Below are 14374 nucleotides of genomic sequence, written 5' to 3' on the forward strand. Positions count from 1 at the left end.
CTGTCTGCCAATATATTTCTTCTTGGGGTCATAATTTGCTCCAGAGTAGTAATTCATGTAGTCAGAACCTCTGCCCCCTGGAAGATGAAACTGTCAATGAGGCAAGACAAAACCTTATCATACGCTCCGTTTGGGGCTGGATGAGACTTCTAACAAGTGTGAGGAAGTTGAGTGTCCCCGTCAGCATGGTCACCAGATGAAAACAACTGGTGCATTCTTCAAGACAAAGTTGGGGTTCCCTTTGTAATTCTCTCATTTGACTCTACTTAGTAACCACCTTGGCTCTGAGCTTTGGCAGAGTTGAAACCATGTGGCATCAGCACTGAGAATTGCTCTTTTTTTTTTTTTTTTTTTGGTATCTCCTCTTAACACGTCTCTACTCTGAGGCCAGGCATGTGCTCTCAGATACATTAACAAATTCCTGAATGATGCCAGCTAGAGGTGGCCACAAGAGCACGAATCACCCAGCAAATAGAAGTGAGAGCTTAGGACTTTTAGAGAAAAACACCTTTTGCTGCTCTCTTGTTTCTGCTGCAAATACGGACTCTCTCCTTTGTGTCAAAAGCTGTAGAATCTCTTTCTCTAGGTTTTTACTTGGAGGCATTTTTAAATGGCAGGTAATGAAGGAAGGTTAGTTACAGCTTTGGGATGTTTAGAAGAGAGCAACCACATCTCTGTTCTACCTGCTCCTGCTCTCTGCTCAGATTCATCTTTTGTCCCTAATGCCTTCCATTATGCTTCTACACTATTTTTAAAAGATGGCTTTCTCGTGCCATGTTTCTGCTCAGAATCCACCAATTGATTCTTAGGCTTACAGGATAAAAGTCAGTGCTCTTAGCCTGGACCCAAACCCTGCTATACCAACGAATGAACAAGAGAATGATTATTTGTTGAGTTTCCTGTAGTGGACACTTGCATTTATATGAGCTCATTCAGTTCTAACAATAATGATGTGAAACAAGAATCATTAACCCCATTTCATAGAGGGAGGGAACTTGGACCTACCACAAATCAAATAATTGAACAAAAAGCCCACAGCCAATGGGGACGGCAAAGCCAAGAAGTCTCAGTGTTCACCCCCCTCATTGCATTGCCTCTCCCCTGCCCAAGGACAACTCCATCACTCCTGGACAGGAATCCTTTACTTCTTTCCATACCTTGTTTATTCCACATAGGCAGACTCTGCCTCCCCTTTGACTGTCACATCTCCCTTATCTTTCAAGACTTAGCCCAATTCCTGCCTCCTCCACAATGTTACCTTTAGGTAGCTGAGCCCCCGAATTCCCATTGTACTTAAAGTCTGTGTTACGAGTTGCTGGATGCAACTGGCTATGGGAACCAACACGTAACTCTCCAAAGATGGGGCCCAAAACTTAACCAACTACTGTGTCCCTTGTGGAACCTAGTCTAGAGCTAGGTTCAGAAGAGATCTTGAACTTGATCCTAATTGCGTTGCACTGGATTGAATTCATTTGAATTGGATAATGTAAGGAAATTGTTCTAGAAGAGATGATTGGGGAGTTGAGTTTCAAAAGCCCAGATTTCTATTGGTTGACCCCCAAGACATGTTAAAAGGCAACTGTAACATCAGTGGAATGGGATGCTTTCACAAGCTACCCTGTAGTGTCTTGCTAAATACGTCTTTGAATTCTTTGTGCCTCTCAGAGCAAGATCGGTGTGATTATTATGGATGTAAGAGGCAAAATGAGCAAGATGAGTGCCCCAGTGGTTTACTGTGTGAGTGCAAAGAGGGGCTGGAGAGACCAAACCCACAGATCCCTCTGTGTGTTGGTAAGTGTTCCACCTGCTTCTGAATGGTCCTCACACCTCCTGCCTTTTCTCCATTCACATTTGCAAAGGACTCATTTTCTGGCTCAAGTTTCCATGTACATTTCAGAGTCTGAGGGATATGAATTTTGGCTATAGGCCTGTGGTCCTGGATGGGGCGTGGGCTAAGGAGCTGGTGAGGAGGCCCATGTGCTGCCTCACAGGGGACAGGTCACATGCAGAGCCATGGAGCGCCTCATTCTACCCAGAAAAAGCAATGTGAAAAAATTGTATTCTGTGACATGTCACTTTGGGGTTGAACGGGTTGAACTGGTCGTTTCTGAAAATTACCCAGAAATCGCTCTGTTTTGAAGCTTTGGGTCCAGCATGCTCTGATACCTGCAATGCAGAGAACAATAGGCAATGCCTCGTGAGGAGCGCTGGGAACGCCGAATGCTTGTGCCTGCCTGGCTACAAGGAGGATAAAAACAAGATCTGTCAAGCGTAAGAGAAATCACTCCTTTTTCATCTTGTCATAGATGAAGCTGAGAGAGAAGTTAGCACGTGTCACATACATATGGGTTTAGGGTCAGGAAGCTGGTACGCTGGCATCCGTTAGGAAGTTGCAAAGCGTCACCACCTTCATCATCACCATTCCCATCACCATCGGGTTTTGAACCTTCTCTATGTGCTGGGAACCACCCAAGCAATACTTGTCACACAGCAGCACTGTCGGGCCTGTGTTCATTCCCTGTCTTCAGGTGAGGAAGCTGAAGTTCGGAGAATATAAACATTCCCAGATCACAGGGCAGTGAATAAGTAGCAGAGCCATGTGGCCTCACAGGCTGAGGGGGTCCCACAATGCTCCATGCCTCTGGGGCTCTGCTCTGCCCAAACTGCTGAATGTTCCTGATGCTCGGAGGGTGGAGCGTTCAGTCAGTAGCAATTGGAACCACAGGAGATTGGGGAGTACCTCCCTCAACCTTCCAGAGGCCATGAAAGGTACTCCCCTGAAGAATGGGAGTGTAAGGAAGAAAAGAGAAAGAGGAGATGGAACAGGGAGGAGAGAGTGAAAGAAAGATGCAAGGATGGGAAGTTCCCATTGTGGCACAGTGGAAACAATCCAACTAATATGCATGAGAATGCGGGTTCCATCCCTGGCCTTGCTCAGTGGTTTAAGGATCTGGCATTGCCCGGAGCTGTGGTGTAGGTCGAAGACTCAGCTCAGATCTTGAGTGGCTGTGGCTGTGGTTGTGGCTGTGGCATAGGCTGGCAGCTGTAGCCCTGGTTTGACCCCTAGCCTGGGAATTTCCATATGCTACAAGTGCAGCCCTAAAAAAAAAAAAAAAGAAAAGAAAAGAAAAATGCCAGGATGACATGGAGGTTGGGTGGGACCTCTGACGTGCTCCTCCAAGGCTCTTTACCATGGTTTCCTTCTCATTGTATTTTAGGTGTCCATTTGGCTACAGTGGAGTTGGCTGTGAAAACCGTGAGTAGAAAAGTCTTGCTCTGTTATTCAGCTTCTGAAAACCATGGACCACATTGAGAATTCTACCCAGTCCCCCAAAGGCCCTGGCTTGTTTCATAAAGAGAGAGAAAATCTGCCTGTAGTTTGCCTTCTGGGTCAGCCATCCCATGTCCACCCTTAGGTCCCAGACAGAGCTCCTTCAGTGTGGGAAATAACAGAAGTCCGCCCAAGGGGTGCACTGGTGCCTCTGGACTTGTCTCAGGCCAAAGAAGTTTGTCCCAACATTATATTTGTTTCCTACGTTAGCTTAAATCTGCATTGTCTGCCACTGGAAAGGATACAAGACTGTATTCCAAAACTGTGTTCATGGGCGAGCAGAACTAGAAACTGGACTTTTAACTGCTCAAGTTTTCTTTTTGTCTCAGAGCTCTTTGCTAGTTTGGGATGTGTTATTGCAAATTCAGTTGCTTTGTTCCCTCCTGCCAGATTGGGACAATACTAACTTCATATTTTACATTATTCTTTTTTTTTTTTTTTGTCTTTGTCCTTTTTAGGGCTGCACCCTCGGCATATGGAGGTTCCCAGGCTAGGGGTCTAATCAGAGCTGTACCCACCGGCCTAAGCCACAGCCACAGCAACACCAGATCTGAGCTGCGTCTGCGACCTACACCACAGCTCACGGCAACGCCGGATCCTTAATCTGCTGAGCGAGACCAGGGATTGAACCTGCAACCTCCTGGTTCCTAGTCGGATTTGTTAACCACTGAGCCACGACAGGCATTCCTTAAATTATTCTATATTTAAAATTGTACGTAACGCACCAAAAGATCAATGACCCAAAATGAACGAAATATTCCTATTCACCTTCCAGCCAGCCACAAAGTTAGTGATGAGAAATGCTTTCAGTTTCCGCTGTTTTTTTTTTTTTCTTTTTTGGCCGCCCCACAGCGTATGGAGTTCCCTGGGCCAAGGATCAGATCCAAGCTGCAGTATCCACTTACGCTGCAGCTGCAGCAATGCTGGATCCTTAACCCTCCTGCATCCCAGTGCTCCCGACACACTACCTCTCCCTTCGCGCCACTTCAGGAACTCCAATTTCCACTGTATTTTGTTTCAAGGCTGGGTTTGCTAAGTCATTTCTTCCTTCTGGCTTTCAGTGTCCAACCTATAAAGTGAGAGGTTTGGATCAGATAACATTTGAAGTTTTTCCAGATGGAACAGTCTGTGGCCCATGAACCCAGGTTAGGGGTGGCATACGTGGCAGGCATGTAGCAGAAGAATCAAGGGGATCTAGAGTCGTGCTGTCCAATAGAAATATGACGTGAACTTCAGATTTCATTTCACATTTAAAAGTTCTAAGCAAAATTTTAAAGGTACAGAGAAATAGATGAAATTGATTTTTAACATTTTGTTTCATTCAATACATTGAAAATAGTATCATTTCAACAGGTAATCAATATAAGAATATTAATAAGGGGAGTTCCCGTCATGGCGCAGTGGTTAACAAATCTGACTACGGACCATGGGGTTGAAGATTCGATCCCTGGCCTTGCTCAGTGGGTTAAGGATCCGGTGTTGCCGTGAGCTGTGGTATAGGTCGCAGATGCGGCTTGGATCCCAAGTTGCTGTGGCTCTGGCGCAGGCTGGCAGCTACAGCTCCAATTAAACCCCTAGCCTGGGAACCTCCATATGCTGTGGGAACGGCCCTAGAAAAGGCAAAAAGACCAAAAAAAAAAAAAAAAGAAGAGAATATTAATAAGATATTTTACATTTTTTTCATACTATGTGTTTGGAATCACTGCGTATGTTACGCTTCCAGGCCATCCCACAGCCACATTTCGAGTGCTCAGTAACATTAGAGCAGATCTAGAGGAAAAAGGGTGGTAATGAACCTCCAGACTTTTCCCTCCCCAATTCCATCTGGACATCACCCGGCTCCTCTATCAGGGACAAATTTAACTCCCAGCCAGGTCCCCTGGTTTATCGGCAAGGTCAGTTGTGGCAGGCAGGTGAGAGCAGCAGAAGCAGGGAGATGGCATGGACCTCGGATGAGATCCCATCCCCATGAAGCCCAGGAAGGTCCTGCCACCCTGGCCTACTTTGTGTTTAGGTCCTTGATTATCTGGCAAGGCTGCCTCTTCTGAACACACAGTTGGGGGTGAGCAGACAGAGGGTTAGAGAAGGTGAGCCACCCACCTATCCTGGCCCTGGAGACCAGAGCCTGATGGTCCTCAGGGCCAGGAGCCACTAGGAATGCGTGTACCTGTGCAGTAGACAGTGGAGGTCTGCTTGGAGGAGGCTGTTCCTACTCTTCTCTTCTCCCTTTCAGCATATCGGCTGATCCTCACCATCGTGGGCACCATCGCTGGCATCCTCATTCTCAGCCTGGTGATTGCATTCGTCCTCTCATTAAGGTATGGAATGGTGTCTCTTTCCTAGGACACAGCGCCACTGGCCTCACACTCTGGTTCACAAACACACCCAAGCCTTTTCCCAGGCAAGAAGAGAAAAATAAGGCGAGGCCTCTCTAGCACCATTGCCCTTTTTTCCCGACCTTAATTTTCTCCTGATTCTATAAGCTACACATAGTCCCTGAAGAAAACAGGGAAACGTGCAAAGAAACAGAATAAAAAATCACCCACAAAATCCACTACCTTGAAGCAACCAACATTTTGGCATATATCTTTCCAGGTTTTTTCCTACCTTTTAAAACAATATTGTATATGTAACTTTTTTTTTTTCATTTGTGCCATTTTTTTTCATTTTTTAAAGTTTTATTGAGGTAGAGTAGATTTACAATGTTGTGGTGATTTCTGCTTTACAAATAAAGCGATTCTGTTATGCATGTACCCGCATCCATTCTCTTTCAGATTCTTTTCCCACATGGATTATCACAAAATATTGGGTCGAGTTCCCTGTGCTATACAGCAGGTTCCTGTTGGCCAATCATTCCATATACCTCAGTGAGCAAAGGCCAATCCCAAACCCCCTCGTCTGTTCCATTCCCTCCCGCCTCCCCCTCCCCCTCGGCAACCACAAGTCTGTTCTCTAGGTCTGTGAGTCTGTTTCTGTTTTTTGCAGATAGGTTCATTTGTGCCATATTTTAGATTCCACATATAAATGATATCATATCTGTATACATAGTTTTTATCTTTTGCGTTTTTAAAATTTGTTGTCGAGGTTTGATTTTGCTTAATACTGCAATGTGATGTAGCAGTCAGTTTTCTGATGTCATTAAAAAACTCTAGTTAGTGGTATTTAACTCCTCTGATGTTGTCAAATGTAATTTACAAGTCACTCCCCTGCTCAAGTCCCTCCAAAGACTCTAACATCCACCTCAACTGAGCGCCCTGGGCTTTAAGTAGAAATGTTATCTCCGTGTGGCCATTTCTCAGCTTGGTGCCTTAAATGCTCTCTTTTAAAACTTAAGTAGGGTCCATTCATTTATTCAACAAGTATTTCGATATAGTAAAATTCCCTCCATTAAGAGGGATGCTATCATCTATTATTATCTATTATTTATTCTATTCTAAATGTGCCAAGTGAGGATCTACTTTGACCAAAAAAAAAAAAAAAAAAAAAAAAAAGCTACTTTTGGAGTTCTCGTCATGGCACAGTGGTTACCGAATCCGACTAGGAACCATGAGGTTGAGGGTTCGATCCCTGGCCTTGCTCATTGGGTTAAGGATCTCGCATTGCTGTGGCTCTGGTGTAGGCCGGCGGCTACAGCTCCGATTAGACTCCTAGACTGGGAACCTCCATATGCCATGGGAGCAACCCTAGAAAAGGCAAAAAGACCAAAAAAAAAAAAGTTACTTTTAAAAAATAATGTTGAGCACATATCTTATATTTTAGCTAAATAGGTTTTTTTTTTTTCACTATAATATGGACAAATAGATTTTAGGTTCCTAAAAATTTGACTTCCTCTTCTTTTTTTTCTCTTTAATCTATTTTGATATGAACTCTCCCCCAGAGACTTGATTACAAGGACACCACACTGGGAACTGGAAAGGCAACTTTCCCTTTCCAGTCAGAGGGCCAGGATGCCAGACTCTGGAGCAGGGCTGCCCTCTTGGCAGGACTGACTCACTGCCCTGGTCTCCAGGGTCCAGGGGCTGCAGCAGAACTTGCGTGCCCATGACAGCCATAGTTCTCAGTGCCCCCTTCCTGCTTCAGAGCCAGGTTTGCTCTTAATTCAGCCTTAGGGTCATGATTCTTAGGAGCACACCCACAATTGTCATTTCTTGCCCATTTCAAAGGGAAGGAAGCCTCTCCTCAGTCACCCTAGATGGGAGTGTTGTCACAGCAGGAACCCTATAATGGGCTGGGCTGACCATCAGGTCACCGGGTGAGGGGATCTTGACGACATTCCAGTGTCTGAGAGACACCTGAGAATACTCTGTGGCCATCACCCATGCCTGTGGCCCCACTGCCCACTCTCCAGGGCCAGGACCATACCTGGGGGCCAGAGGACAGAAAGAAGGGTTAGAGGATCAGAGTTACTTGGGGGCAGATGCCTCCCTCACCTGCAAGTCCTTCCACTTGGCTTTGAACGCTTACACTTGAGGGCCCATAGCAGAACCTGGGAAACTCCTGTTTCTCCTTTTAAGATCTTTATATCTTGAATTCATTTTATTCATGGAGCTGCTTCTGTAGATACTGACTTTGCCCAAATGAAAAATTGTCACAAATATCTTCTTTCTTTGACTTTTATTATCATTTCCATAAGTAATTCAAAGGCATACTTAAAAATACTGACAATATTAGCAAAATATAAACAGGACTGGTGGAATTAGAGGGTTTTAGTTTTGATGGTTTCATGGAGTTTCTCAGGAGAGTTAGGGAATCTACACTGAATGAAGCAATGAAGTAGAACCGGTAATGGGCATCAGGTCTGCAACTTACTCTTAAATGGTTCAAAAATGTTAACAGTTGGGGAATCTGGGTGAGAGATGTATGGGAGCTCTATGTAATTTGCATGTGTGTGACTTACGTGTAAATTTGAAATTATTTCAACATTTTTAAACATTTTGAAAAAAGCCTATTAACATCAGTTTCAAGGGACTTGCTGCCATTGTCAGATCCTAATTCCTGTGACTGATTACAGATCAAACAACAAAAACAAGAATGTGGAAGAACAGAACTTGATTGAGAATGACTTTCAAAACCTGAAACTGCAGGAGACTGGCTTTAGCAACCTAGGAGCAGGAAACCTCTTTCCTAAGATCAAGGTGGACATTTCCAGAGGTGGTCAGCCACAGAATCCCTATATAACCCAGGGTAGTATACCCCGCCCTGACTATTAGGTGAGTCTTTGGGTGCTTTCTGTTTGCTTTTGCTGAGTGAAATGCCCCAGAGCAGACTTGGAACCTGCCTAGTGTATCATCACCAGCCCTGGCTGCCCTGTGGGTTTGGGTTTTGGGTTTTGGGGGGTTTGTTTTTTTGAATCAAAAGTTACTGGAGTTCCCGTCCTGGCTCAGTGGTTAACAAATCCGACTAGGAACCATGAGGTTGCGGGTTTGATCCCTGGCCTCACTCAGTGGGGTAAGGCTCCGGCATTGCCGTGAGCTGTGGTGTAGGTTGCATACTCGGCTTGGATCCCACGTTGCTGTGGCTCTGGCGTAGGCCGTCGGCTACAGCTCTGATTAGACCCCTTGTCTGAGAACCGGCTACAGCTCTGATTAGACCCCTTGTCTGAGAACCTCCATATGCTGTGGGTGCAGCTCTAGAAAAGACAAAAAAAGACAAAAAAAAAAAAAAAGTTATTGTAATAGCCACCGCTTGATCCGTAGCACTAGCCATCTCTGTGACTTTAGACACACAACTTAATTTCTCTGACCATCGATTTCCTCAGCTGTAAAAAGGGAAGCTTACATTAGACACCCTTAAGATCTCTTTACATCCTCTGTTCCTATGGCTGTAACGCTGGTGGTTGTGATGACAATTCCAAGACTGCTGAAGGGCCCAGGACCTAGGCCAGAAATGGGAAGGACTGTGGGATGTAAACACAGTTTTGTTCACGTGGATCCTCTCCAGCCAGCCCTTCTAGAGGCAAATCTCTCCTTTCCTTCCTCCCTCAGACCTCGAGGCAACTATATCAATTTCTAAAAGAACAAGACAAGTGAGGCTGGTAATACTTTCTTTCCCCTGGGAGGACTTTCAAGGAGCATAGCTTGTCCCGTTAGATTTGTCTGAACAGTCATGGCCAGCAATGCTGTATGACCTGATGGAATGCTGAAAGCAGAAAGCCCATCAGAGAGCACTCCTGAAGGAAAGCGTGACAAGATGAAGGCGGGAGAGATGGCAAAGGAGGAGGAGGGGCCAGAGAGGAGAGGGGGGAAGGAAGAGAGGCGAGGAGAGCAGCGACTTGTTTGAAAAAGGAAATGCTGGCATTCCAGTCGTGGCGCAGTGGTTAACAAATCCACTAGGAACCATGAGGTTGTTGGTTCGATCCCTGTCCTCGCTCAATGGGTTAAGGATCCGGCATTGCCGTGAGCTGTGGTGTAGCTCGCAGACGTGGCTCGGATCCCGTGTTGCTGTGGCTGTGGTGTGTAGGCCTGCAGCTGTAGCTCCAATTAGACCCCTAGCCTGGAAACCTCCGTATGCCACGGGTGCAGCCCTAAAAGGACAAAAGAAAAAAAAGAAAAAGAAAAAAAAAGGAAATATTCAGAGAAAAGGAAAGAAGGAGGGCCAGGAGTCAGGCATTCCCAGGAGAGAAGAAAAATAAAGAGTCTGAAAGAGGAGGGGACCCAGAAGGGTGGTAGAGAGGCTGGGGAAGCCCCCCTACCCCGGCCCCCGACATCCACTCTCTCTGTGTGCATATTTCACTTCCATGGGCTGCCCTCAGCAGATGGATCGTCCTTTGAGGATCTCAATGGGAAAAGCTGACTTTTATTTTGAAATCCCAGGGTTGATTTTAGACATTGTTTCCTTTAGTCATGAAATCTAAGTGTTACATGTGTGCACAAAGGGATGACTTGTACCACCTGGGCCATGTGGGGTCAGACACAGAGTCGTAGCAGGAGCTGAGAGTGGATGTCCTGTTGGGTCTACCTGAGGTGAACCTTAACCATCAAACTCATTTCAGACTTCCCTTCTCCACATCAGTGGAGCCCATACTTCAGGTATAACCTCTGAAGAAAGCCCTTGAGTGGCTTTCCCATGCTTATGGGATTTAGAATTGGACAGACCTAGGTTCATAGCCAGGCTCTTCCTGCCACTAGCTGTGTGATCTCCAATGAGTTGTTTGACTTCTGTGGGTTTGTTTTCTCATCTGTGAAACGGACAAAATGAAACCTACCTCACAGGATAAATATCAAATAAGCAAATATGCAAAAAGAACTCAGCACCATGATGGGTTCTAATTTAAATAACAGTATTCAAATAATGGTAATTAAAATAATGTTAATCATTTATGAATTTAAATTTTCTCATAGGCTTCTGTTGGAATGTTTCTAAGAGTTTCTCTCTCTCTTTCTCTCTTTTTGTCTAGAATGGTAAAAATTTGGAACCATCCATGGCCGTCAACCCAGCACATGAGATTTTTGTGTGAGGGTTTGATAGACTGATGGAGAAAAGAGATCTGGCCTTTAGTATTTTTCCTCCATCCAACATCTGGTCTCTCTGAATGGAAGCTGTAACTGTTTGCATTGAATTCAGCGTGTTTGAATCTAAGTACCTATGAAGTTAAATGCACACATAAATGCTATTAGCACTTGTAAGATAGTTGATTTGCTCCAGTACAGTGGTTAGGTGTTTGTTTGTTTTTTCCTGGTGGGACAACAATAACCATTTCCAAACTAGAGGGAAGCTCCCCAGGATTGTTCATTCCTGGAAGAGTCTAAGTGTTGCTTTGAGTTGATAGCATGCAGATAAGTGACCTAATTCTCGGAAATTCTTACACATCAGCTGTGGAATTCCAGTAGACGGGAGGAGACACCATCCTTAAAGGTACTCAGTGGACCCTGAAGATTCATTCTCTAGCAAGTTAAAATAAGGATGCTACTTCTGGTCCTCAAATGTGGGAATTTCATTACCCTTAAACTGCTTGCGACCTGGCTTCACACCAAGAGGACAGAAAACAAGACATGTCTCCCAGCTTTCAGGAAGGAGTTCCTGGGCATCCAGGACCTTTGAGATGTTAATTAAAAGATGTGGACTTGGGAGTTCCCGTCGTGGCGCAGTGGTTAACGAATCCGACTAGGAACCATGAGGTTGCGGGTTCGGTCCCTGCCCTTGCTCAGTGGGTTAATGATCCGGCGTTGCCGTGAGCTGTGGTGTAGGTTGCAGACGCGGCTCGGATCCTGCGTTGCTGTGGATCTGGCGTAGGCCGGAGGCTACAGCTCCGATTCGACCCCTAGCATGGGAACCTCCATATGCCGCGGGAGTGGCCCAAGAAATAGCAAAAAAAAAAAAAAGACGAAAAAAAAAAAAAAAAAGATGTGGACTTGAGATGTCTTCCATGAGGATACATTCTAGAGTCTTTGAAATGCTGGTGGGTGAGACCAAGAGTAGGAGCAACAGAGGCAGAAGGAAGCTGAGCTGGGAGGAAGAAGGTACCCAAGACCCACCTTCATCCTCAGATTCCCCTCCCCAATAAACAGGTGGGCACTTTCTCTAATGCATGCCCTACCTATGACTCAAGACCTATGAAAGGATGTGAAGATAAAAACCCTGGAGCAAGAGTTTGGAGTCACTTTGAAATTGTAGACATTCTGTCTGGCTGATGGTGGAGAAGTGATGCAGATTCCAGAGGTACTTCACCAAAGTCTCAGCCTTCCCTGGGGACAGAGGCTTAGCAGTGGCCACCAACACACACACGCACATACACAGCCAAGAATGGGGCAGCCACCTGCCGCACAAGCTTTCTTTAATGTTAATAGTATACTTGTTTATGTCTGATGTCTGGTCTCCTTGCAAGTTATTTGTATTTGTTATTATTATTTGTTTTTGACTGATAACTGTAAAAGGTAATAAATTATCTTTAGTAGATCGTGTCCTTCCTTGTGTCTGGAACTTTGGGTGATGCACATAGCAATGAAGTTTCACTATCAATGGCAAACATGAAACGTGGCCAATTGAATTGATTGATATCTGCTCATTAGAGGCTGTGGGATTACCCAAGGTGATTTTTTTTTTTTTTTTTTTTTTTTTGTATCATGTAGTACACATTTTTGGCTGGTTCCCCATAGTATAAACCACTACTCTCCCAAGCAACCAAGCATTTTGGGTGGAAGTGATCCAACCCCCAGCTCCAACTGTAGGCCTTGGTTGGCCCCAGCCAATCAGTGGAATCCTACCCCTCCTCCCCACAGTGATTGACTTAGCACATGGCATAAGTTGATGCAATTAGAATAAAGCTCAAGGACTTCACATCGTGGCGCAGTGGGTAACGAATCCAACTAGGAACCATGCAGTTTCGGGTTCGATCCCTGGCCTTGCTCAGTGGGTTAAGGATCCGGCATTGCCGTGAGCTGTGGTGTAGGTTGCAGATGTGGCTCAGATCCCGCATTGCTGTGGCTCAGGCATAGGCCGGTTGCAGCAGCTCCGATTAGACCCCTAGCCTGGGAACCTCCACATACCGAAGGTGCGGACCTAAAAAAGGTAAAAAGACAAACAAACAAATAAAAAGAATAAAGCTCAAATATTAGCAGAAGGCTTGGGGGAGGAAAAACTCTTTATTCTGGAGAGAGGGGTTAAGGATGTTAGGTCTCAAACTGCTTCAGTTTTGCTGAGTTGACACGTGAAGGAGGGCAAAGCTGAGGGAATCATGGCATAATGGAGCTGGCACTCTGATCAGACCATACCTGAAGCCTTTGGACTTTACTCTTAGGCCAGTTTGAGTAGTAGTTTCTGTTTTTGCAGGTGAGAGCATCCTCACTGATACAGCTTGTGTTTGCTTTTCTGTTCTCAAGGCTAGATGATGAAGAGAATAAAAGAGACACTTAGGAGATCCCTGGTGGCACAGAGGGTTAAGGATCCAGCATTGCTGTGACTTGATTCACTGCTGTGGTGTGGATTTGCTTCCTGGCCCAGGAACTTCTGCATGCCAGGGGCACAGCCGAAAAAACCCCCACTTACTAACTATTAACACCTTCAATAAAGATATTAACCATCAATTAATAAGTTAAAAGCAGCAGAATTAATGTAGACATAACTTAAAATTGGCTGACCACCACAACTTGTCATCACAGATTCTCACCTGCATGTTTCCTCCTTTACATTTGAAGATGATTCTGGATGTAGTACTAAAGGTAGGCTATTTGAACCTCTTTTCTAAAAATCCCACCTCCCTCGTGCCCCTCTGCACTAGACTATGCCTTTTTCCATCACTTCTCAGAGATCCTGGACCATTCCAAACTCTAGGCTTCATGGGCCAGAGAACCTCCACTCCTGGGAGATTTTCTTTGCTATTGTTTGAATAAGAATAATGCTCTAGGGAGTTCCCATTGTGGCTCAACGGGTTATGAACCCGATTGGTATCCATGAGGATGTGGGTTTCATCCCTGGCCTCGCTCAATGGGTTAAGGATCCAGCATTGTCCTGAGCTGTGGTGTAGATTGCCCTGCAGCTGTGGCGCGGATCCCACATTGCTGTGGCTGTGGTGTAGGCCAGCAGCTGCAGCTCCCATCCCACCCCTAGCCTGGGGACTTCCATATGCCACAGATGCAGCCCTAAAAAAAAAAAGTAATGCTCTAAATATGATATATGTAATGTTTACGGAAAGGGCATTTGCTTCCAAAGTTGTTTTTGATTCTTACAGTAGAGCCTGCAATGCATTTGCTTCTGCTCACTGGGACTTTTGCAAAGTCCTGCAGCCTCAGAAGGCTTCCAGGATGAACTTTCTAAATCTGATCATGACATTCCCTTGCTTAAGGTTTTTAGGGGTTCTCCACTGAGAGGATCAAGCTCAGCAAATCAAGCCAGACTTTTGCAGCTCATCACTCCTGCACCAATGGCCCCAGCTTTGCCTCTCCTTCCACCCCACCCCCCTGAGGGGGGGTACTAACACTGGCACACCTGTTGCTCCTTAAACATGCGACGTCCTTGTACCTCCATTTTTTTGCCTGTACTGTGCCCTCCGCTTGAAATGCCCCTTTCCTTCAACTGCCTAATAAATACCTTCATCTGTCTAGATCA

The 14374-nt window shown here is 45.4% G+C and overlaps 2 protein-coding genes across 2 annotated transcripts in view; both read left to right on the top strand.

Annotated features, from left to right (window-relative positions):
* Window positions 1-12224, top strand: part of LOC146397695 (uncharacterized) — a 43277-nt gene extending 31053 nt beyond the window's left edge. Inside the window, exons 8-13 of the mRNA XM_084989974.1 lie at window positions 1666-1791; window positions 2142-2271; window positions 3219-3256; window positions 5565-5649; window positions 8343-8541; window positions 10728-12224. The gene's annotated coding sequence lies outside the window, so the exon portion shown is untranslated. The remainder of the gene's footprint in view (window positions 1-1665; window positions 1792-2141; window positions 2272-3218; window positions 3257-5564; window positions 5650-8342; window positions 8542-10727) is intronic.
* MUC13 (mucin 13, cell surface associated) overlaps window positions 1-12224 on the top strand; it is a gene marked incomplete at its 5' end in the record, with an annotated part of 29700 nt that extends 17476 nt beyond the window's left edge. Inside the window, 6 exon segments of the mRNA NM_001105293.1 lie at window positions 1666-1791; window positions 2142-2271; window positions 3219-3256; window positions 5565-5649; window positions 8343-8541; window positions 10728-12224. Coding sequence (NP_001098763.1) covers window positions 1666-1791; window positions 2142-2271; window positions 3219-3256; window positions 5565-5649; window positions 8343-8541 — 578 coding nt within the window. The 3' untranslated portion in view covers window positions 10728-12224.
* Window positions 12225-14374: the final 2150 nt, after the last annotated feature.

Source organism: Sus scrofa, chromosome 13 (genome assembly GCF_054392235.1).
Source record: "Sus scrofa isolate SSC_HxYL_T2T_F1_AM1 chromosome 13, Sscrofa_HxYL_maternal_Yorkshire_Landrace_v2.0, whole genome shotgun sequence".
NCBI classification, from domain to species: Eukaryota; Metazoa; Chordata; class Mammalia; order Artiodactyla; family Suidae; genus Sus; species Sus scrofa.